The 26,138-nt window shown below is 43.6% G+C and overlaps 1 protein-coding gene across 1 annotated transcript in view; it reads left to right on the top strand.

Moving 5' to 3' along the window:
- Positions 1–24,960, top strand: part of TGM2 (transglutaminase 2) — a 132,959-nt gene extending 107,999 nt beyond the window's left edge. Inside the window, exons 11-13 of the mRNA XM_082272015.1 lie at positions 12,331–12,491; positions 19,338–19,474; positions 24,418–24,960. Coding sequence (XP_082128141.1) covers positions 12,331–12,491; positions 19,338–19,474; positions 24,418–24,574 — 455 coding nt within the window. The 3' untranslated portion in view covers positions 24,575–24,960. The remainder of the gene's footprint in view (positions 1–12,330; positions 12,492–19,337; positions 19,475–24,417) is intronic.
- The last annotated feature ends 1,178 nt before the right edge of the window (positions 24,961–26,138 follow it).

Here is a 26,138-nt window from a genome sequence, read left to right as displayed (position 1 = left end):
GCTGGGCTGAGGAGGGGGTGGGAGTGGCTGGCTTGGACTCTCAGCACATTGCTGAGAGGCTGAGCCAGCTGCCAGTCAAGGTGACTGTAAAGTCGGGATCTTTCATAAGCCTGGACCAGCTGGGTGACATCAGCTGACAGCGGACTTCAGACAGATCACTCAGTTCTCCCCCTCCGCTCTTAGTAGAGAGCGGTGGCTCTCTGCTCTGCCCCTCCAGCATTCACTGGAGCGCTGGGCTGTGGAGGGGGTGGGAGTGGCTGGTTTGGACTTCTCACCAGATTGCTGAGAGGCTGAGGCAGCTGCCGGTCCAGGTGACTATAAAGTCTGAATCTTTCCAAAGCCTGGACCAGCTGGGGGACATCAGCCGACAGTGGACTTCACACAGATCACTCAGTTCTCCCCCTCCATTCTGAGTAGAGAACGGTGGCTCTCTACTCTGCCCCTCCAGCATTCACTGGAGAGCTGGGCTGTGGAGGGGGTGGAAGTGGCTGGCAGAGAGGCTGAGCCAGCTGCCGGTCCAGGTGACTGTACAGTCGGGATCTTTCCCAAGCCTGGACCAGCTGGGTGACATCAGCCGACAGTGGACTTTAGCCCACTGTTGGCTGAAAACTGGTCACAGGAGTGCAGAACAAACTGCACTCCTGTCACCTACAGGAGAAGTACAGCCAAAATGGCTTTGGAAAAGAAAAGATGCACATGGGCAAGGGACAATCCTGAGCATAGCCTCCAGCTAGTCAGCAAACAAGCCCATAGCAGAAACCCAGATATCACCCATGGCAGCTGAAGACCCCATTGTACGTCTCTACTAATCCAAGATATCTCTGTGGTTAACCTAAACAGTTGAAATATAGATTTAGTGCTAGCTACTTGGAGAGAAATGTTGTATTGTTTAATGGCTAAGCCCTGCCAGCTGCTATCCCTTTATCCAATAGGACTACCTTATTGAGGGAGCTGTCATTGGAAAGGTGATGGCAGTTGGATTAATTTAGCCATGAAGTCAATGATTGTCAAGCTCCAATAACAAAGTGAAACTAAATCAGGAGGCATAAGCTTGGCTTTTCTCGCTAATAACAGTAATGATGATAATTGGGGTATCTATTCTTAGCCAAGACTTAAAATGGAGTACGTGTTCACTTTAATGAGGTCTGCATAGAGCCGCATCAGAAGTCATTAGATGGGAGCACTAATTGTTTTCGTGTCAGCTGTGAAGGGACATTGTATGTCTCCTGCATTACATTATCAATAAATCAATAATAAGCTTTTACGGGAGTCTTGCTGCATTTTTGTGATAGTGTATGTCTTTTATCTTTCATTTATAGGAATGCAGCACATTGAGAATACCTCTAATAGAGCAATACAAAGTAGAGGATGTGTTGAGGTTTTCTGTTGAAGGGAAATTTTCTCTTTTGCTATCTTTTTTCCGCCAATTGTATGATGTCAGCATGGTCCCAGTTCTTCTTTTTGTTTTGCTTATTCTTGTATTGTTTTGCTTTTCTTTTTTTTTTTTCATTTTTAAAGAATAAATAAACTTTCATGATATAAATAGCAATTAACCGTTATATTGCTTTTCCTGGATCTTTCAGTACTAATAGCCCTAATCGTCATTTCTATACTGCACATGGGGTCTGTGAAGTTCCTGGAAGCATGTACAGAAGACAATGTGTTGAGCATGGTGAAGGAAAGACAAGCAGAAACTAATTTTTGCAACGCATGTCTTCCTTTTTTTTTTTTAAATATTATTTCAAACCCGATTCCAAAAAAGTTGGGACACTGTACAAATTGTGAATAAAAACAGAATGCAATGATGTGGAAGTTTCAAAATCAATATTTTATTCAGAATACAACATAGATGACATATCAAATGTTTAAACTGAGAAAATGTATAATTTTAAGGGAAAAATACCTTGATTTTAAATTTCATGGCATCAACACATCTCAAAAAAGTTGGGACAAGGCCATGTTTACCACTGTGTGGCATACCCTCTTCTTTTTTATAACAGTCTGCAAACGTCTGGGGACTGAGGAGACAAGTTGCTCAAGTTTAGGAATAGAAATGTTGTCCCATTCTTGTCTAATACAGGCTTCTAGTTGCTCAACTGTCTTAGGTCTTCTTTGTCACATCTTCCTCTTTATGATGTGCCAAATGTTTTCTATGGGTGAAAGATCTGGTCTGCAGGCTGGCCATTTCAGTACCCGGATCCTTCTTCCAAGCAGCCATGATGTTGTAATTGATGCAGTATGTGGTCTGGAATCGTCATGTTGGAAAATGCAAGGTCTTCCCTGCAAGAGACGACGTCTGGATGGGAGCATATGTTGTTCTAGAACTTGAATATACCTTTCAGCATTGATGGTGCCTTTCCAGATGTGTAAGCTGCCCATGCCACAGGCACTCATGCAACCCCATATCATCAGAGATGCAGGCTTCTGAACTGAGTGCTGATAACAACTTGGGTTGTCCTTGTCCTCTTTAGTCCGGATGACATGGCATCCCAGTTTTCCAAAAAGAACTTCAAATTTTGACTCATCTGACAACAGAACAGTTTTCCACTTTGCCACAGACCATTTTAAATGAGCCTTGGCCCAGAGAAAACGCCTGCACTTCTGGATCATGGTGGATTGTGTTCCTCGACAATGTTTTCTAGAAGTATTCCTGAGCCCGTGTTGTAATTTCCATTACAGTAGCATTCCTGTATGTGATGCAGTGCCGTCTAAGGATCCGAAGATCACGGGCATCCAGTATGGTTTTCCGGCCTTGACCCTTACCCACAGAGATTGTTCCAGATTCTCTGAATCTTTGGATGATATTATGTACTGTAGATGATGATAACTTCAAATTCTTTGCGATTTTTCTCTGAGAAACTCCTTTCTGATATTGCTCTATTATTTTCCGCTGCAGCATTGGGGGAATTGGTGATCCTCTGCCCATCTTGACTTCTGAGAGACACTGCCACTCTGAGAGGCTCTTTTTATACCCAATCATGTTGCCAATTGACCTAATAAGTTGCAAATTGGTCCTCCAGATGTTCCTTATATGTACATCTAACTTTTTGGGCCTCTTGTTGCTATCTGTCCCAACTTTTTTGGAATGTGTAGCTCTCATGAAATCCAAAATGAGCCAATATTTGGCATGACATTTCAAAATGTCTCACTTTCAACATTTGATATGTTATCTATATTATATTGTGAATAAAATATAAGTTTATGAGATTTGTAAATTAGTCCATTCCTTTTTTACTCACAATTTGTACAGTGTCCCAACTTTTTTGGAATTGGGTTTGTATATTAATATTGAACATTTTTAAACAACAGAAAAAGAAAAACTGAAAAACATCCGGTCTACATCTTTTTAGATGTGTTTGCTACCTGGCTACCCTTGTCTGTCAGCCTCTAGCTGGGATACATGCATTTTTAAATGATTGGGAGTGCCTGTGATCTGCCGAATACTCCAGCTCGCCAAAATCTCCAACCACGTCACTTCCGGTGACTCTTCAGCAGCAAAAATTGGAGATTTCGACAAGTTGGTGTTTTCACAGAACACTGGCAGCATATACACTACGGTATACTTCAAGGAGAGAAATGAAATTGTTGTGAAGAAGGCGTCAGGGTGCCCAAGAAAGTCCAGCAAGCACCAGGTCCGTCTCCTACAGTTGATTCAGCTGCGGGATCGGGGAACCACCAGTGCAGAGCTTGCTTCAGGAATGGCAGCAGGCAGCAGCAAACATGCTCTGCTCCAGGGTCCCAAGAAACCTGGCCTTTCAGTTTTCTCTCCCATCCTGCACTGTGGACAGGCCCTCTATGCCATCACATTGCAGGACCAGCAGTCCTGCATTGTATGTGATAAAATCAGCAAAAGGTGACATGATCAGAGATAAGGAGCAGCTTCAGAATACTGGTCATCTCTGCTGCAGCCTGCAGGGAGACTACTGAACTAAAAAAGCATTGCATCCTCGCTCTATGAAATAAAAATTTTGATAATTCTGCTTGGTGAACATTTCGGACGCTGAAGTTTTTAAAAAAAGTTGCTTTCTCAGATTCTAGGCCAGTGGTCTCCAAACTGCAGTCCGCTGGCCAAATGCAGCCCTTTGCTAGCCTTAATTTGGTCCTTGAGGCACTATTCCTCTACTGATATTAGATACTATTCCTTTAACTAACACCAACAGTGGGCTATAGCCCCTGCCACTGTCACTAATGATGGAGCACCATTCCATCCAATGATTGGACACCATTCCTCCCACTGATTCCAATGATGGAGCACTATGCGTACTGATATCAATGATGGGGTATAATTCCTCCCACTGACATAAACTATGGGGCACAATTCCTCCCACTGATACCAATGATGGGGCACCATTCCTCCCGCTGACACAAACGATGGGGCACTATTCCTCCCATTAATACCAATGATGGGGCACTATTCCTCCCACTGATACCAATGATGGGGCACTATTCCTCCCACTGATACCAATGATGGGGCACTATTTCTCCCACTGAATGAATGACGAGGCACTACTCCTCCCACTGGCATGAATGACTGGGGCACTATTCCTCCCACTGACACCAATTATAGGACACTATTCCTCCCAGTAATACCAATGATTGGGGAACTATTCCTCCCACTAATACCAATAATGGGGCACTATTCCTCCCACTGATGCCAATCATGGGGCACTATTCCTCCTACTCGGACAAAGCAAGAGGTTGATATGCGGGTGTGCCTAAAACAGCACCTGTCTCTTCCTCAAAATATATGGAAATAACAAACAAAAAGGTGTCCCCGGGGAATTAAAATGGACAAGGCTGTGTAGTACCAGTACAATAAGTGTACAAGGTAGAAGAAGTAGAATAAAAGGTAACATTTATTGATCAGATTTAAAATGTACAAGATTTGCAAGACTAACAACACTCAATGTATAAAAAAACATAATTGAAGAGATATGTTCAACTCCATCGCATGTGGAACAGTGTCATAGGTGGAATCACTAGCTCTTCATGTAGTAGGAACATCCAATGTGTTTCGGAATCTAACAGTGATTCCTTCTTCAATGTAGGTAGAACATATAACCATCAAAATTATATCTAGGAGATGGAAGTAAATATACAAAGGAGTTAATATATAATACTGTATGCAGAGATGCTAGGCACCATGTCCACAACCATACAGGCATGAAAAAAATGTATACAGAGCACTAACCGCAAAGCACAATACGTCCACACAAGTAGCACAGCCAATAGATAAATGTCCAGTCCACAGTAAGTATAAATAGGCCCTATTCCCCCTAATCATACTAATAATAGAGCACTATTCCTTCCACTGATACCAAGGATTGGTCAGTGATAGGGCACTATTTCTCATCCTAACTGATCATTGGTACTGTGTAATTTTTTTACTCCCACTGACCATCAAACCTGAGACACTGTTTACTCCCACTTATGCCACGGGACTTTCGTCACCCTCTGGCCACAATCTGCCCCCCCCTTCCAAAGTCTGAATGACAGTAAACTGGCTCTTGTTTACAAAGTTTCAAAATTAATTTCTTTAACAAGAATGGGATTAAGCAGTCCATGTCTGACCCACCTGTACAGGGTTACCAAATACAATGACCACATGCTTTGGTAGAGTACAACAGTGAAGTTCAGGTACTGTGAAGTTCAGGTGGTGTCCTCAAAAGTTGGCTTGAGAAAAGACTCTGGCATCCTAGTGTATCTCCCTCACTGTTGCTAGCATAGATAAATTTGGTTTGGCTCCCCTGTAGGCAGAGGAGCATGTATTCATTTTGTTTAAGGAGGCTTTGCTTTGCTTTAAGGGCTGTGGCTCTGTTGCCTCCCCCATCTTCTGGAACTCTCAATATTTCCAGGACATGGGTGGAGAGAGAGAGAGAGGCTGCAGCCTGAATATTTATGGAGTTTGAACCAATTACTAGGGAGGCAAGGCCCAGAAGGTGGAAAGACAACCCATGAATACTCAGATGCCTGGCAGTCTGGGTGTAGAGTCCAGGGTCCAGCCATCTGGAGGTAATCCCTGTGCTGGGGCTCTGCCCCTGGGGCAGAAGGAAGAGGAGCAGGGAGAGAGAAGGAAGGCTCCAGGACATCACTCAGTTATTGTCTTGGCTAGGCTTAGCTGAAGACACCAAGCCAAGCCAGGAACAGCCTGCCCAGCAGAGAGGCTAGTGCAACAGCTTTCTGGATCTAAGAAACTACTTAAAAGGGACTGAGTGAGTAAAAACCAGCATCATACCCAAAGCCACAGAGAAGACAGTATAGTGCATGGGTGTCCAACCTTTTGGCTTCTCTGGGCCACATTGTGTGTAGAGAAATTTTCTCGGGCCGCATATTAAATATATACTATAGTTAAGGTATAGAAGTAATAAAATGCCTCCACGCCGCCGCGCCCCCCGCACTGATTTAACACAACTAGAGGATGATCAAATGAAATGGAATCAGTATACAGAGGTTTACTTCTTCTGAACGATAATAAAGGAGCACTCTAACCACCATGACCACTTCAGTGATTTGAAGTGGTCATGGTGGTAAGAGTCAGAAACACTGCACATGCTCCCCTCCCCCCTCTGAGGCAGCCTCTGCCTACCATTAGTTGGAAGCTGCTGTGGCCACGCCCCCGACCTGACTTCCTTCCTGCCCAGCAAAAAAAAAAAAATTGTCAGGGGGCAGTGGGCCGCATTGCCTGAGGTTTCGGGCCGCATGAGGCCCTCGGGCCGCAGGTTGGACATGCCTGGTATAGTGCAATACTGTACATGTCTGAGACCTGGGGTACAGCTTGAGTGCAGTGCAAGATAGCCAGGATCTCTACTTTGGGCCTAGAGCAGCCAGGTGCCCTGCAAAACAGCCAGGTGCTGTGTCTTGAACATTTACTTTCTTGCAATTGTTGCCTTACTGTTCCAGCTACCTCATTACTCCTACTAGTGTGCATCATAGTTTAGTTTGGACTTTTGCAGTTCCTCAACCATTTGTTTGAAGTTTACAAGTTTCGTCAGTTCTGGGCATCCCATGTTTCCCAATTCCTATCCAAGTTCAACGTTCCCTATATAAACAACCTAAACTAAAACCCCTAGATGGTTTTCTTGAGTCAGTTGGAGAGTGTGGAAAATTTCTGTTGCTTGGCTATGTTGCTGTGTGGAGGAAATAGGCCAAAACACCAGCAGCTCTTTCGGCGGTAGTTCCAAATTCAGAATATTTGGTATATATTAGAATATTTGGTATATATTAGAATATTTGGTAGTTCCAAATAGCTAGAAGAAAAGCTAAAATTCTGAGGGGAAATGTATGACTGTGGTCAGAACTTCATGTCTGAGTGTAGATCTTGGCAATCCAATATTGCCTCCGGTAGAACAAAGGAGCAGAGACTTCCGCATAGACTCTTTGTCTAAGAGTAGAACAGGCACTTTGTTGTTATGGTTTATTTGCAAGTTTGTGATATACTATGCATCTTTGTTTAATAAGCATGAAACAATGATTTTATGAGAAACAGATCTCGCAAAACAACCATACTTACTTTTTATCATGTAGATCGTCCAATACCAAAAATGTTCAATTATGAGCATGGTTACAGTGCCCCAGAGCGAGTCATGGAAAAATTGAATGCACATATATGGGAGGAAATAAAAAACCTCTGAAGAGCACTTTGTTTTGGTTTGGTATGTCGCAAGAAACCTTTTCAGCAACAGAATCTTTGAAATAGCTGAGATAAACCTATAACTTGTACAAGGGTCGCATAAGGATGAATCCAGTCTTCAGGGTAGTTGTGTTATAAGAAGGAGCTCATACACAGCGTGAGTCATGATGCAGACCAAGGTCCCAGGGTTTAAAGCGTTTGTTACCTCAACATTTCATGTGCCTGCTGTACCATGTACTTGTATGAGAAAGTATCCTGTTCTCTTTATATTGCTTCCTTTGTGTGAAATCCCTGGTGATTCTGCCACTCCCTTGGCTTTCCTATTAATAATTGGCTACACTAAGCAGGAGGGCACACCATGGTCAGTTCTCTAGCTATGCTGGGGACTCACAGTACTCTCCTCCAATGATCAGACTTGTCCTGACACGCCCCCACTGCACAGCCGTTCACTGGGAAGCTCAGTATGGTGTTGCTTCTCCTCCCCCAGCTCTTATGCAGCTGAGAACAGAGGGAATGTGATCACTTATAAAAAAGGGAAATAAGGTATTTATAATGTTTTTTTATATATCCATACAATACTGTTTTTTGCCTTTCATTTCTTTTTTAAAGTGAATGGGTTGTTTTACAAGGTAATCATTTACAGTCACTTTAAGTCCATAACGTTATAAACCATGTTATACTGGTTACATTAACAAAATGCAGGGATATAGAGGTGTCTGTCCCTCCCACCTCTCTCTATTGACCTATTGCTCTTGGTAACCTTATTGAGCAAATGGTGGGTATATCCCATATCTGTGATATACCTGTGCGATTTGGATGCTCAGCTTTCTTGTATAACAGTGCAGCCTTTTCTCTCAAGAATAAATATCGCTATTTCAAAGCTGCAAATCTCTGCGATTCGGATCTTTGATTGCATTGCGGCTTGTGACTTCCTTTAACAGTTGCAAGGAGAGAAGCTTTCTTCAAAGTCGCTGTGACTTGAGTGACATCTTTTTGAATGGTTGAACTCTCAAATCGCATGACAAATCGCACCGGTGTGAACCAAGGCTTAGCTTTCTTTTCTGTAATGTTTTGTGATAGTCTGTTATAAAAATTGAGCACGGTAAGGAGATGGGACAACCATAGATCCTGACAGTAGCTTCTGATGCGACAGGGAGAGAATACATATAGTTACATAGTAGTTGAGGTTGAATAAAGACAATAGTCCATCCAGTTCAATCTGTGTAGGTGTGTGTGGACGTAATTATTCCCCATACCCCTGAATGTTCTGATCCTTGAGATGTACATCCAAGAGTCTTTTAAAAGTAGCCATACTTCCCACAGTTACTACCATTTGTGGAAGAGAATTCCACAATACAATTAGGTAATCAAATAAAAGTACTCTCTGAGCGATAAGGCTGCTCTATTATAACGATATAAGAGTGAAGATTCAAACTAGGGATCGACCGATATCGGTTTTTCGTTGACGATACCGATATTTTGACTATCGCATATCGGTATCGGCCGATATGGGCCGATATTTTGTACATCCTATGTCAGTGTCCGAGACTAGTCTTCTCCTCCTCCAACCATTAGGTGGTGATGCTCATGTAAGGGTAAAATAATGTCACATAGCATGATTCCGTTTACAAATGTTATGGAATATGCCACTCACATATGTACAAATTAAAGATATAAGCAATTCTACATTAGCAGATCTGCTGGCAGATCGGTATCTCTCACCCACTTGCCGTAAGTAATACCCGGGTGATACTGCTCCGTTCGGCATCCACTCAATACTGCTCCATCTCTCACCCACTCCATCTCCCACCCACCCGATACCGATCCGTCTCTCACCCACTTGCCGCAAGTGACACCTGGGTGATACCGCTCCGTTTGGCATATGACCTCAGAGGTCACGTGTGTGGTCACGCCCGGCTTGACCACACACGTGACCTCCGAGATCGTTGTTGTATGCTGGATGGAGCAGTATCACGTGTGTGTTACTTATGGCAATATCGGCAATATCGGCCAATTCCGGAGCCGATACAGTATATCGGCAAAAGTCAATATCGGCCCTCATTATATCGGCCTTGCCGATAATCGGTCGATCTCTAATTCAAACGTTCACATAATACCGTGTTACAATGCATGGTAAACATTTTAAAAAACACAAGACTGGCTGTGGACTTGTCCATGTTTCACCATTGAACCTCAAAGTTATCCTGTATCCAGACCATTCATTTTCATTCAAATCTTCTTATAAAATAATACTGTATACTTTGTATTTTAGGCATGACATTTACCTTTAAAAGCCTCACTTTTGCAACCATCCTAAATGTCCAAAAGCTGCTGCCCAGCGCCCCCATCTTGGATGTTATATCAGCAGCCCCAGGAGACTGAGCTGTCACTCAAGTGACATTCTGTAATATTCGACTTCACTCCTCCACCAATGGCTTCATTAAAGGTTATATAGGGAGGTAATGGGAGGGGCAGAGATTTGACAATCCCAGAGGAGCTGAGGGCAAGGAGAGAGGGGGCCGTGCTAGGGAGTTGACATTTCGGGAGTAGTCAAATTTTCTAGCAAGTTCCAAGGGACATTGCAAGGAAATAAAAAATGTATAAAATGTAAAAAAAAAAAATGTACAAGTAAGCATTTAAATGATTTGAATTTTACATGCTTTTACCTGTCATTTTTAAGTTGGTGGCCGGGTCTTGTTAATCATTTGCAGAGATTTAGACCTAAGCCAGTGACCCTGCAGGCTTTTGTCATTTGTGATTACTTTATTGATCCCAGTATTGCTCAAATCTGTTATGCTACTTCTATAAATCATGCTATGCATTGTTACCCTCAGTCTCCTTATTTCCATTCTGCTACCAGGGATCGGTGTCAGTCTGCAGCAGTGAAAGCTCCCCTATATTATTTAATTAAAAGTAAAATATAACCAAAACCACAATGTGTTAAACTAACTATTAATATTCTTATTCCATGTGCAAAAGACTTCCCATGAATGTAATATATATTCCTAAATAAAGTATGAGTATATAATGATACAATCAAAAATAAAATACTATTGTGCTTAAATAGAAAAAATGTCCGTGATTAAAAATCAACCATCCGTGATCATAAAGATGATGAAGCGAATCCCAAAACACCAGTGCTCTTAATTTAAATGAAAATCCATGCAAAACAATTTCCGGGGATATTGGTCAATGTGCCACCTCCACACTTGGGATCCCCCTCTGGGATCCCCCTCTGGGTGGGTATCTCACCTTAGGGTGTGTGACCCTGCAGCTAAACTTGGTCAAATAGAGCCTCAAGTTATCCCCACGAAAGCTGTATATGTTCTCTTCTTCACCGTTCCGGCTCCCAGCTTATCTGTTAATTGCTCTGTCCGCTCACATATGTGAGGGAAAAACATACTTCCATAGTGCAAGTACCGTTGATGTAATATCAATTTTATTAAAAGGTCAGCATTACTCACATTTGATGGGTGCTTAAGCGCACCAGACTATGCAGGCGATGTAACAAAATATAGGTGATGAATTGACTGAAGATCCCGGTCAGCCACTCACTTTCCTTGAGAGTGTTCCTCTCACTCCGTTTCACCGACGTGAACTTCGCCCCTCCCCTACGGCTGACGACACAAGGGACCACGTATCTTCCTCCCCTGAACATGGCTCACCCAGCAGAATACTTCTTTAGTGCTCATCATACACGATATTACAAAAAGTATTGGGACGCCTGCCTTTACACAAGCATTAACCTTTTTGGCATCCCGCTCTTAATCTGTAGGGTTCATTATTGAGTGGGCCCACCCTTTGCAGCTATTACAGCTTCAAGGTTTAGGAGTGTGTCTATGGGAATGTGTGACCATTCTGCAGATGCGCATTTGTGAGGTCAGGCACTGATGAGGACGAGATGGTCTGGCTCACAGTCTCCGCTCTAATTCATCTCAAAGGTATTCTTTCAGGTTGAGGTGCAGGCCAGTCAAGTTCCTCCACGCCAAACTCGCTCATCCATGTCTTTATGGACCTTGCTTTGTGCACTAGTCCAAATCATTTGGTGAAAGGGGGAATATGGTGTGGGGTTGTTTTCAGGGGTTGGGCTTGACACCTTAGTTCCAGTGAAGGGAACTCTTAAGACATCAGCATACCATGATATTTCATGCTCCCAACTTTGTGGGAACAGTTTGGGGATGGCCCCTTCCTATTCAAACATGACTGTGCACCAGTGCACAAAGAAAGGTCCATAAAGACTTGGAGTTTTTGGGTGGAGAAACTTGATCGGCCTGCGCAGAGTCCAGTCCTCAACCCGATAGAACACCTTTGGGATGAATTAGAGCGGAGACTGCGAGCCAGGCCATCTTGTCCAACATGAGTGCCTGACCTCACAAATTAACTTCTGGAAGAATGGTCAAACATTCCCATAGACACACTCCTAAACTTTGTGGACAGGCTTCCCAGAAGAGTTGAACCTGTTATAGCTGCAAAGGATTGGCCAACTCAATATTGAACCCTAGGGACTAAGACTGGGATGCCATTAAAGTCCATGTACGTGTAAAGGCAGGTGTCCAAAAACTTTTGGTAATATAATGTATATGTGTGTGTTTAAGTGTGATTATTTTGCCTCAAAGACTCAGAAGCTATTTGTAGAATATTATATTTGTTTTTCTTTCACTGAAGACCAGCACGTTGAAGTATCACTTTTATTCTTACAGAGCAGGCCATACCTCTGCAGATCCTCTATGAGAACTACAGCAGCAGTATGACAGAGGGCAATCTGATCAAATTGATGGCTCTTCTTCAGGATCTTTCCAATAATGATATGATCCTTGCCATGAGGGACATCCATATCAAGAACCCAGACATCAAAGTGCGGGTGAGTGGGATCTACCTAAACATCAACCTACCTACCCTCTTCATAAGAGCCTGAACAAGCAGGTGTAAGATCCCCGGCATAATGAAGCACACTGACCCATATTTATGCGTGACCCGGTCTACCACAGTATTATTTACCTGTCATAGTGGCTGGATTCTGTGATGGGGCTCCAATGCAGAATGTTGACTTAGTTACATAGTTACATAGTTAGTGAGGTTGAAAAAAGACATCAGTCCATCCAGTTCAACCTATGATGTGTGTGTGTGTTTGCTGTTAACCGTACATTGTATACCCCTCTATGTTGTGGTCTTTAAGGTTCCTATCTAACAGTTTTTTGAAACTATCGATGCTCCCTGCTGATACGACTGTTTGCGGAAGAGAATTCCACATCCTTACTGCTCTGACAGTGAAGAACCCCCTGCGTATTTTAAGGTTAAACCGCCTTTCCTCTAGTTTTAGTGAGTGGCCACGTGTCTTATTGTATTCCCTTTCTCTGAATAGTTTGTTCCTTATGCTAGGGTCGCCAGTACAGTATTTGTACATTGATATCATTATCCTCCCTCAAGCGTCTCTTCTCCAGAGAGAATAGGTTCAGTGCTTGTAGTCTTTCCTCATAGCTGATGTCCTCCATGCCCCTAATTATTTTTGTTGCCCTTCTCTGGACTCTATCCAGTTCCAGCACATCCTTCCTGAGGACCGGTGCCCAGAACTAGACAGCATACTCCAGATGTGGCCGGACCAGAGAGACAACCTCAGCCTAGTCTCCCACCAGGCCACGCCCCCAATGTATTTTTCTCCGCCCCCAGGAGCTTTGTTATGGGGGGTTGGAGCAAAACACATTGGAGCGTGGCCTGGCAGGAGACCAGGCTGAGGTTGTCTCTTCCACCATTACACTACACACATGGATGTGCGGCACCGGGGATTCCTTCCTTCCTCTTTCTAGTGGTCACCGGAGCGGAGACGAGCTTCACTCCCTCACCGACAATCCTGCAGCAGCAGACATTTGCACCATCTACATTGCTCCCCAAACCACTATATGAGCCTGAGCAGCACGCCAATCTTCCATGGGTTTCTGATCCTTGCTGATTTCAAGGATAAGTTCACCTTTAGTAGCTTCCTGTGCCACCGCCCCAGCTTGACTCTGCCTATTGAACTATAAATATATATCTTCACAACTACTACCGCCGTAATAAGTACATGCATGTTTTATTGCTCATATTACTATTGTGCTGCTTTTTATTTGTATATTTGGCATTCTACAAGAGCAAACATTTACACTTAGCTTTATATGTTTGTTTTATTTTTTTATGGAGCTTTTAGTTTTATTATATTTACTTTTACTGTTGCATTTGTAAATCTAGCCAGAGGCATGCTGGGATTTTTTTGATGCTTGCCTCATATGCTGAATGCATTGCACAAAATAAACTACATACATAGTCAGGGGGATAGGACCAGGGCTTTTTTTTTCAGCTGGAACTTGGTGAAACTCAGTTCCACCACCTCTGGCTCAGGCTCTCTGCTCCCTGCTCACCACTATCACTTGTAAACACAGAAGCCCGGCTTCTCTGTTTATCAGTGACAGTTTGTCTCCCAACGGCTCCCACAGATCTGATCTACTGAATGGCACCCACTCAGTACATGATGGGAACAATGGAGATGCAGGTGCCCGGGGTGCAGAGCAGATGATCTCCCCACAAGTGAGAGAGCCACAGCTAACTACAGTGTGGAGGTACTAGAGCTGACGGGGTGCTTCAGCTTAATACAGCAACAAAAGTAAGACAAGTGGAAGATGGTGGAGCTTTTTAAGGAGGTGGGGAGAAGATGGGGGCAGTGGCAGGAGGGAGGGGTTGCATCCAGAGGTCAGAGCTGAAGAGGTTTGAAAGTGAGATGTGGATGAGGGATGCAGAGGTAAGCAGCTGTGGGAAAAGGCTGAACTCTGCAGTGTGTGTGTAGCGCACCCCTGAATTTTGCACTCTGTATGCAGCGCACTGCTGTACTTAGTGCACCCCCAAACTCTGCGCTCTGTGTGTAAGCCCCCCTTCCGGAACTCTGCACTCCTGGTATTTAATGCCCCTTTAAGACACTCCCACTGTTAGTGAAAACTGACCACACCCACTATTTGATGCTGTTCAAAGTTGATAAAGTTTGGGGGGGGGGGGGGGTTCCTGTACCTATTTTCTGACAAAAAAAGCCCTGGATAGGACAGCCTCCATGGGGAACTTACAGCCTGACACTGGGAGGTGAGGCTGCAGTATGATAACTTTAAGCTCAATTAAACTTTCAGTTTAGCTAAATATATTCCAAGAAGGCAGTCACAAACTGAGTAGAAAAGCCTGTCCCTTGCCAGCGTGCTACAGAGTGGGACCCTTGCTCTCTGCATGGAAGCAGCTGTCTCTCTACAGAGGTCCAACACATCCCCTGCTGAGTCAAAACCATAGCTGTGCAATTGGCAAATTTTATGTTTCCTGCTGATTAAAGAGCTAAAGTTTTGACTCAGCAGGGGGTGCATTAGACCTGCAGGGAGATCACTGCTCCCATGCAGAGAGCAAAGTTCCTTCCCTAAGGCGTGCTGGCAGGGAACAGGCTATCTACTCAAGCTGTGGCTACTTTAAAAAAAAAATAACTGGCTTTACACTCCTTTTTGTTTTGATGCATCTATGTTTTAAGCTGATTTCAAGGATAAGGTCACCTTTAGCAGCATATTAAACCTATATCAGACATCCCAACCTGGAAACCCGAGCCCACCCTTTTTTTTTTTTAGCCTATTAGAGCCTTTCGCTGTAATCACATGGTTAAAAAAAAAAAAAGCCCCATTGAACTCCATGCGTCCGGCACCCCGCATGGAGATTAGGGGGCCGGATGCATGGATAGGGGGGCGGCGCCCCTGCGCCCCCAATGCACCAGCTGCCACTGTGTATATATACTGTATATATATATTAGTAAACTGCTACATCCCCTCATTTTCCAGCTGAAATAATTATTTCCCTATATATTAGTAACAAATCAGTTTAATTGACTGAACTTAACCTGGTAAAGTTCCTTTTGCTGGAAGTGAATGCTGGTATAGGGCACCTACACCTGCTGCAAAGCAGATAGAATTTAATTATACTTTAACTTGGACCCATTCATATGTGTAAGGAGGCATAGTATGATGAAGGAAGTCAAGCAAGGCATGAAGAAGGAGGCTCAGGCATCATGCCATGCCTCCTTCATGCCTTGTCTACTTCTTCATGCCTCGTCTCCTTCTTCGTGTCATGCCTCCTTCATGCCATGTGCTTCATGCTTGGCTACCTAGTTAGAGGTGTTGAAGGGTCCCGGGTGACCCATCTTAGGTTACCTGTGTATTCTTCACGTCTGCCCACAATCACATGCTGGTCCCATCCATCCCCACCTCTCATCACCACGTGGAAGGATTGATTCCAGGCAGGGGACTCCGACTGACACGATAGCTGCAGGTGTCAGAGTGCAGTGGCGCGCTGTTTAGCCAATCGCATCATGGCTCCTCAGGGGGGGGGGGGATTGGCAACACAGCCAGCAAACGGTAACAGGCCCAAGAAAAACCAACAGAGAACTGGGAACTGCTTGCACTACACTAGCAAAAATCCGAGGCTTACTGTAGTAGGAGGGGTTACCATTAACTAACCTACAGTTTTTGTTTTGTTTGTTTTAGTGTCCGATTCTCCTGTAGGTGGCAATATATATACTGGTTCCAGAATCCCTCAATGGATGAGCAATGAATTCTCATTTACTCCTATGGGGAGTCCGTGTATCATTAGGATGCTTAACGGATGGCCTTTCCATAGAAGTAATTGGATTATTGTGTGCATGTGCAGTAATATGGGTAGAAAGTTTGTAGAGTTAGCTTCGAGGCTCCCCATTGGCCTCAAGGTGTAAATCCGTCAGGAGTATGGATACGTGAGTAATGTATTCCACCCTCTGAAAAGTGGTCCGCGGTGGATTTCATTTTCGGCGGTGGCGTACAAGTGGCTTGTAGGCGTTTAGGAGGTGCTACTGCTGCCTCCTGGTGCCTGGTATTACTTTCTTTGCTTGCCCAACAGCAATTTTACATTGAAGGACCGTGCAGCACGTGCACGCCAAGCATTTGGCTTGTGGTTATGGTGCGGCCCATTTGAGTACAAATTGCCATGGCTGCAGCATTTGTACAGCTTAGTTCGGCTCTAATGTTAGAGTTCCAGGCGGCTCCTACCACCCAGCTGCCAGTGTGAAAGAGGTCTAGGGGGATGCTAGGGAAGATTTTAAGGAGATGCTGGGGAAACGGGGGTAACTTTAAGGACAACAATATAATTTTTTAATGATTAGTGAATACATACCTGTATTTTTTAACCAGCATTAATTGGTGTTTTGTAACATGGATAGAATGTATTGTGCTATACTGTATGTTTTCTAAATGTCAGGTAGATCTTGTTCAAGTCAAATGTTCTGTCTGCAATGCACCTGTGTAATTCCCTGGAAATGATCCAAGATTAACAGTTCTTATTAATTCTGGTTCGTAAAAAAAAAAATGTTCAGATGTAACATTTCGTTCCACAGTGAATTGCTTCCATAATGCACCAACTCAGTACGGAAACGTGTTCTGATCAAAACATGGAGATCACTTTTACTGATTTCTGTCTGTAAAGGTGCTTGTTATCTGGCTGTCATATTGATCCTTTGGCTTCAGTGCATTTTGTGACCCATGCCTAAAACATGTAAATACTAGTAGGTCAGGAGTTTGACTTTCCTTGCTGCATTCTTCTTCTGAGGCAGTGATTCCGAAAATATTGAATCTGGGTTTAGTTAGGCAAACTTTCAGAAGAATTTCAGCAATCCCTGCAGCAAGCTCTACATAAAGTTCAACCCCAGGGTGGAAATAGATTAGGGCCTCCATTAGTTTTTTATTTTGTATTCTTTGTCTCAACTGGGGAGATTTGCTCCAATTTCCTGTTGGGACTATATGCAACTATATCTTCTGGGCAGGATGTGGAAACCTTACAAGCAGACCTGAACAAAATAACTGGGTGGGCAACTACATGGCAGATGAGGTTTAATGTTGAAAAATGTAAAGTAATGCACCTGGAAACTAAGTAACCAGAAAGCAAGCTACTCACTAGGGGGGGAACCTCTGGGTGAGTCTAGGATGGTAAAGGACCTGGGGGTACTGGTAGACAACAGGCTTGGCAGTGGCATGCAATGCCAAGCAGCTGCAAGCAAAGCCAACAGAATACTGGGATGTATAAAAAAGGGGATTCACTCCAGAAATAAAGAGATTATTCTCCCGCTCTACAAGACTCTGGTCCGGCCACATCTGGAGTATTCTGTCCAGTTCTGGGCACCGGTCCTCAGGAAGGATGTGCTGGAACTGGAGAGAGTCCAGAGAAGGCTAACAAAAATAATTAGTGGAATGGAGGACATCAGCTATGAGGAAAGACTACAAGCACTGAACTTATTCTCTCTGGAGAAGAGACGATTGAGGGGGGATATGATATCAATGTACAAATATTGTACTGGCGACCCTAGCATATGGAAAAACCTATTCAGAGAAAGGAAATACAATAAGACACGTGGCCACTCACTAAGACTAGAGGAAAGGCGGTTTAACCTTAAAATACGCAGGGGGTTCTTCACTGTAAGAGCAGTAAGGATGTGGAATTCTCTTCCACAAGCAGTGGTATCAGCAGGGAGCATTGATAGTTTCAAAAAACTATTAGATGAGCACCTTAAAGACCACAACATACAGGGGTATACAATGTACAACATACAGGGGTATACAATGTACGGTTAACAGCAAACACACACACATCATAGGTTGAACTGGATGGACTGATGTCTTTTTTCAACCTCACTAACTATGTAACTATGTAACAGGAAGTGACAGGATACCTCTGCAATGGTGACACAGATGACAACAACACACTTTCTTCAGTAAGGAAAAGTTGGAACCTCTGCCTGGTTATTATTTCTAAAAAAAAAAAAAGGTTTGGGTAGGAGGAGGTAGATCCAGAGTTGGTGTCATGAGTTAGTGTATATTCTAGAGTCCAGTTTTTTTGGTTAGGCAGCTGTCTTGGAAGAGCCTCAGAGGCGCAAGTGTTATCTTTTCTCCAATTGGTAAGCAAACTTTTTGTACACATTTATGCAAAAAATGGCATCCCCATTATTTGTCCACATATAGAACATAATTTAGGTATCATACTGAAATTGGCAATGCAACAAGGTCTTACTAGACTTGTAAGTAGTAAAAAGTGGTGTGTATTACACCAATGCAATTGCGCACAGGCGTAAATAAATAATTAGATAAATATATAAATTGATAAATATATAAATCAAAATTCTAGATTGTAAGCTCTAACGAGCAGGGCCCTCTGATTCCTCCTGTTTTGAATTGTACTGTAACTGTATTGTCTTCCCCCACACTGTAAAGCGCTGCGCAAACTGTTGGCTCTATATAGATCCTGTATAATAATATATGTGAATGGTGAATAAATAATTATATCATTAAATAAATCGGTGAATAAATACACATAAATACATAAAATATAAATACTAATATAATTGTGCTGAGCAGCTCGTCAAAAAAAAAAAAGCAATAAAGCTTGAAAACGTGTCCAAAGGTGATGTAGACCGTACTCACGTGAGAGCGGTCTACATCACCTTTGGACACATAGACTTGTAAGTAGTCATGATGTGCAGGAACTTATGGCAACCAGTCGGAAATCATTTTTATGCTTGAGTACTGTAAACTGAAATCAGGTTCCTATAAGCTACCACACTTTGCATATCGTTAGAACTCGCCCATTGGTGCCCACTGATCAATCTAGTACTAACCTGTTCTGTCTTTCCTCTTGGTAGGTGATGGGGGAGCCTAAACTGCAGAGGAAGCTGGTGGCGGAGTTTTCCTTGAAGAACCCTTTGTCAGAACCTCTGACGGACTGCTGCTTTACTGTGGAGGGAGCAGGCCTTATAGATGGCCTTGCGCTAAAGGGGCTGTAAGTGTGGCTGTAAAGAGGGTCTGCTGGCAGTGTTTGCTGTGGGTGGGTGGGAGTGACAGCCATGTGCAATCAATAATGACCGGAGAAAAAGAAAGGTTAAGAGCCCTTTCACACCTTTGCATTGCTTTAATGAGTGTTTGAATTTGAATTTTTACGTGTATTAATGCACATTATGTGTGTTGACTTTCATTTGTAATGGTAGTTCAATGCACATATACAGTAAAAAAAAGTATGTGCACCACAATGCGCAGGCGTAAATTCTGTCTGGGTTGTGGTGTGCTGCTTTGACAAAACCATTGCAGGTCTTTTTTTTTTTTTTTTTTTACAAATAGTTTATTAGGTTTTTAAGTTTCAAAAAGGCATACAGAAAATACAATAGCTAATAAATGATTATTAGAATAGTACAGAAAGACAATTTTGGGGTAACATAGCAACAATCGGTATCTAGTAGGAATAAAAAAAGGGGAGGGGATATCAAATGTCACAGAAAACATTGGTGTGTGAAAAGGTGAGCATGGGCTAGTCGGTTAAGAGGACAACTGGCAACTGTGGTTTAGAATAGAGTGGTACAATATGCTGGGACTGGGGCATAGATAAGGTGGGGATCAGGAGGGTCGAACTCCCCTCCAGGCGCCGCAGCTAGGCTAGTGTAGCTTTTCAGCTGCGGGACCTGGACGGGAGGTCGGAGTCCAGTCCTGTTAGTTTACTATGCGGGCAGGCCGGGACTTGGAAGAGTGCAGGGTGATGTCAGGACTCTAGGATCATGTGCACTGAAAGTCATAGAGATAAGGGTTATCATTATGTTGCAAGATTGTACAGCATATGGTGTTTGTCCCTGTTGCCAGTAGCAAGTGGAAGGAGAATAGGATAAAAGTGTAGCTTGAGAAGCTTCCAGCTGAGGAATGGTAAAAGGAAGGTGTAGTGGAACAGAAGAGCAAAGCAATGAGGGGAGAAAGAATGGGATAAGGTAGGAGGTTTGGCTGTCTTGGTTTTGTGGGTAGGGCAGTTTTAGAGTGAAAGAAGGGAATGATCTAGGTTCATATGGTGATTATATATCAGGGGTGGGCAAACTTTTTGACTCGAGGGCCGCAATGGATTTATATATTGGACCCGGGGGCCGGACCAAGAGTAGATGAACGGTGTGTGTGTGAATTAATATAAATTAAATTTAAATTTCAATGCAGATATGCCAGCGTGCCCCCTTTCAATGCAGATATGCCAGGGGGCCCACTTTCAATGCAGATATGCCAGCGTGCCCCCTTTCAATGCAGATATGCCAGGGGGTCCCCTTTCAATGCAGATATGCCAGGGGGCCCCCTTTCAATGCAGATATGCCAGCATGCCCCCTTTCAATGCAGATATGCCAGGCCCCCCCCTCGCGAGACCAGTGCACTTACCTCAGGCAGCGCTTCTCTTCAGTCCCTCGACGTCTCCTCGAGTCCTCCTGCCTCCTCCTCGGCCAATGGCATGGGGTTTGCCTTTCGGCCCCCGATTCCTGATTGGCCAGGAGGAGGATCCGTGTAACAATAGCAAATTTTAATTCGCTATTGTCACACAATGGGCAGGCTCAGGGCGCTGTGCGCCCCGGCTGCCACTGCCGAAGTTCCTCGGGCGGCCCGGTTCCATTTGATCCTTGGTACTGGTCCGCGGCCCGGGGGTTGGGGAACACTGCGCGCTCCACAGGCCTGGAATAAAAGGTCCACCGGGCCGTAGTTTGCCCATTCCTGTTAGACATAAGGGACCATGTTGTAAAGAATTTGGAGTGGGTGCCGTTAGGAATTGGAGTAAGTTTCTCATGTACCATAGTACCCATCATGCACTGGTTCATCTTTACAAGGTCAGTTGCGCCCAAGCTTTGGCAGGAATTGACTAACTTCCTTTGACTTCTGGAAAAGTCAGAGAATGGCCTATGTAACAAAGCTTCCCAAGGATTCTGAATAAAGCTATAGTTTTTAACCGACCTGGTTTCAAAACTGTCAGGCTTTAGGGCAGTGCCACTATATGAGTGCCATGCTCTCAAAAACCTTCAAAGCAGGCAGAAGAGGAATCAGGAGGAATTTAGTGATGCGGTCAGGGGTCGTGTACAGTAACAGCAGAGAAGCACTTTGTAAGAGTTAACATGTTAGATGAGCATTTTGTTCCAGTCATCTATGTCGAGAAATCTCCCTGGTCCCGCTCCCATTTCTTCACACATAGCAGCTTCGAGAAGCTCGTTGAGTGGGTAAGGACAGTGTATAAAGCAAAACAAGGCCTGTAGAATGAGGGTCCTTCAGCCACGATTTAAAAAAGGTGCTAATGCAATGTCTGTTCTGCTTGTATCAGAATGGGGGAATTTCCAGCATTTGAGAGATTTGATAAATGGTCATAGACATATTTAACACCTTTCAAATGCCACTAGCGGAAAGCCTGTCATGTGCGGGGAAGAATGAGAGGTTGTGTAAAATTCCAGTAGAGGAACATTACTGTTACTCTGCAATCTTGGGCTTTAGCGGTACAAAATTAGGTCAATTCACTTTTCTTAAAATCACATACTTTATTTAAAAATGTTTAGAACATGCTTGAAAATTAAAGCCGAAGGTGGCATCACTGGCGATGATCGACCAGGGACCTTCATTCTGCACGTTAAACGCAAATTTTATGGGATTTGGTCTATTCCTGGTGGTAGGGGACTGGTTATTCCCCCCCTCTCCCAAGTTGTTTTCTACCCCTATGCTGGTATATTTACCCAGACACCGTTGGAGTAAAAATAAGAAACTGGGGAATTTTTTACAATCACCATCAAGATAAAAAGTTTGGATTTGGGTAGTAATCTTTAGGATTATTGTTCCTCCCGTCATATTTCCTGTTCATTTTGATCCTATGGGCTGTTCTTATCCTTCTCGGGTGACGGTAACTTGGCCCCCTTATGCTCCTACATCCGCCTGAGATATGGGTAGCCTGGAGAATGTATTTTACAACATTTGTTCTGTCCCAAGGAAATGGTGGTGACTGCAAAACACATTAAAGACCGTATGGGAAGGAGTGACCTGTCAAGCCCTCTAAGAGGCAACTTGAACACCACTTAAATTGTACATCAGTGATAGCTCTGGGGGTCTTGCCCTAATATATGTACAGTGTTGCATATTTGTTTTATATATGGTTTCAACATTTTGTACACATTTCTCCGAACCTGTGAAAGTTTTTAAACATGTTTTAAACCAAGGGTCTCCAAACTTTCTAAATAAATGGGGGCCGGAATGTGGCCAGTGTGAGTAGAAAATGCTTTGGCGTCAATGGGAGTATACAATGCTTCATCATTGGTATTAGTGGGAGGAATAGTGCCAATTGTTGGTATCAGGGAAAGGATTAGTGCCCTATCATTGGTGCCAGTGGGAGGAATGGTGCTCCATTTTTGATATCAGTCTGAAGAATAGTCCCTTGTATTAGGAGGAGGAATAGTGCCAAGCGGTAATATCAGGTGAATGAATAGTGCCCCATCATTGGTGTCAGCGAAAGGAATGGGGTCTCGTTGTTGCCCAAGGGCCAGATAAAGGCAAGCTAAGGGCCACATTTGGCCCCGGACCACAGTTTGGAGACCTCTGTTTTAAACATTTGTAAATAAAGTATGTGATTTTAAGAAGAGTGGATTGACCTCATGGTGTACTGCGTACCATTGGAGTTCAAGATTGCAGAGTAACAGAAATGTTTCTCAGTTAAAATTTGTTTTGAGAGAACAGATGTGGTACATGAGAAGTGATTTTAAGGTTAATGTGACAGGGTTGTATAAAATCCATCGAGATTGGGAGAAGATGTGAAATTAAAAAGCTGGAATAATTCACAAAGTCCCAATGTCCTAGAGAAAGTTGCATAGTAAGGTTTGGTATTAGGGGTAATTCGTGAGGAGGTAGCCAGTGAAGGCACTTTTCCACTGCATGGTACGGATCGGTTTGGCTCGGTTTGGCGCTTTTCCACTGCATGGTGCCGCATGGTACGGGTTAGAACGGTTCGGTACGGTTTGGTACAGCGGCACTTTTCCACTACATGGTACGGCGTCGGTACGGCTCACTTAAACAGTACCACCTCGGTTGGTGTTCCAGGCAGGCCGTACCGATACCATATCCCACAATCCTTTGCATGCAGCATTGATTGTTTGTCACTACTAGCCACTGATTGGTCAGAGAATCGTTGTATTCCCACCCACTTACTACTAAGTACTACAACAGTGGAAAAGCAAACCGAGCCGAGTAGAGCCTATACAGTGCTGAAAGGTGCCGACTCGTACCACACAGTGGAAAAGCAAACTGAGCCGAGCTGGGCCAAGCAGTGTCGAGTGGAGCCGAGCCGGTACTCGCAGTGGAAAAGTGCCATATGTAAGTTGGGTCTTTTTTTTCCATGCATTCAGGCTCAGTAATTGCCCATTGAAATTGAAGAGTTGCTTTGCTGCAACGCACTTCAAAACATGAAAAACACGTTAATACGCACAGCGTGGTGCCTGTCAGCATTGGGTTGATGCTTAATGATGGAGTGGCCTCAGAAACAGCAAGGACCTCCCTTATTGCGACCATCAACCTGTACCAATGTCCATTGGGCTCTGCTGCCTCTCTGTTGCCCATAGGGAGATGCAATAGCTCCAGAAATAATACCTTATATTGCATTTTACTTATTTTAAAATGAATAAAAATAAATACAATAGCTACAGCAGGTGTGTAGGCCCAAGAATTAAAGCACAATAGAGCCCTTGATAGATATTTAAAAAATGCATAGTTGTTTAATTCTTCAGTATTTACCAAAACAGCAAAATGTCCGTTTTGAGCAAATTGACCCTTTAATACTCATACATCAGTGGCCCTCTATGTGGTTGGACAGATCTTAAAATCATCACAGATATTTGTATCTTTTCACATGGAGCAGCTGGAAACTGCAGTACAGAACCTAATGAACTTCTTTTCCTCCTACTCTAGGGACGGTCCCGTAGAGCCTGGGGAGGACGCCAAAGTACGAATGGACCTCATGCCTCAGTTATCTGGACTGCGAAAGCTGGTGGTGAATTTCGAGAGTGATCGTCTAAAAGGGGTTAAGGGATTTAAGAATATCATCATTGCCCCTCCTCCAAAGTGATACAGACACTTCGTATGAAGGAGGTTCTGTCACCAGCCTACATGTCCTATAGCTATCCTATAATGTGAGAATTACTCAGTGTCTATGCAACCTTATCTACATATATATATATATATATATATATTCTTGTTACTTTGTGCTCAGATGTTAGTGACGGAATACACTGCAAAACAGTATTGTGGCAGCGCGGCAGTAAAATCTCTATTTCTTTATTTGCTATGTACAAACGAGCTGGATGGGGATGCACAATCACTGCTTGTGTAAAAGGACATTTGGTAGTTTGCGTAGAAGAGCGCGTGTGGCATGTTGAAAGAAAAAAAAAAATTGTTCAAATTTTGTTGACAGTCAACACATATATACAATAAACTGATGTTATATATTTTTTACATATTTGTATCAATTCTTAATTTTTAACATACTCTCTTTTGTGGCTTTCTAATCAGTAAGTGCAGCACAGTCTATGCGGTTTTAGCAGTATGAGTAAACCAGATGGGCCCTGTCTCTTTTAGGAGGAAGGATGCGTCTTCATTCAGCAATCTATGGAACGTGATCACTCCTGCCATTAAAAGCAGAACTCCAGCCAAAAATAAGATAAAAATGAATAATTCATTAAAATATTTAAAAAAAAACAAGCTTTTGCTAGTCAATAACCACCCTCAACCAAGAGTACTGCACTGCAGACCTTTTTCTGCCATTATTTGTTCTCAGTTTAATGGCCAGCATAATTTACTCCACTTCCTTGGAGCTCAGGTCATCCTGGACCAGAGGCAGCCTGTGCATGGACAGTGAAAGGAGAAGAAGCACAATGATAACTTCATCTGTCACTCTGCTTTCTCCTCCTGTGCATGGACAGTGAAAAGAAAAGTAGGACAATGATGAGCTCATCTGTCACTCTGCTTTCTCCCCCTGTGCATGGGCAGTGGAAGGAGAAGCAGCACAATGATGACCTTATCTATGTCACTCTTTTTTTTCCTCCTGTGCATGGACAGTGAAAGACGAAGTAGCACAATGATGTCCTCATATCTGTCACTCTGTGTTCTCATCCTATGCATAGACAGTGAAAGCAGAAGCGGCAAAAGGATGAGCTCATCTCTGTCACTCTGCTTTATCCTTCTATGCATGGACAGTGAATGGAGAAGCAGCACAATGATGACCTCATCTGTCACTCTGCTTTCTCCTCCTGTGCATAGACAGTGAATGGAGAAGCAGCACAAGGATGAGCTCATCTCTGTCACTCTGCTTTCTCCTCCTGTGCATGGACAGTGAATGGAGAAGCAGCACAATGATGACCTCATCTGTCACTCTGCATTCTCCTCCTGTGCATGGACAGTGAAATGAGAAGCAGCACAATGATGACCTCATCTGTCACTCTGCTTTCTCCTCCTGTGCATGGACAGTGAAAGGAGAAGCAGCACAATGATGACCTCATCTGTCACTCTGCTTTCTCCTCCTGTGCATGGACAGTGAAAGGAGAAGCAGCACAATGATGACCTCATCTCTGTCACTCTGCTTTCTCCCCCTGTGCATAGACAGTGAAAGCAGAAGCAGCAAAAGGACGAGCTCA

This window comes from Pelophylax lessonae (genome assembly GCF_965119305.1).
Source record: "Pelophylax lessonae genome assembly, chromosome: 11".
NCBI lineage: Eukaryota > Metazoa > Chordata > Amphibia > Anura > Ranidae > Pelophylax > Pelophylax lessonae.
The sequence above is the reverse complement of the archived record's forward strand: the minus strand, read 5'-3'. Positions and strand labels throughout refer to the sequence as shown.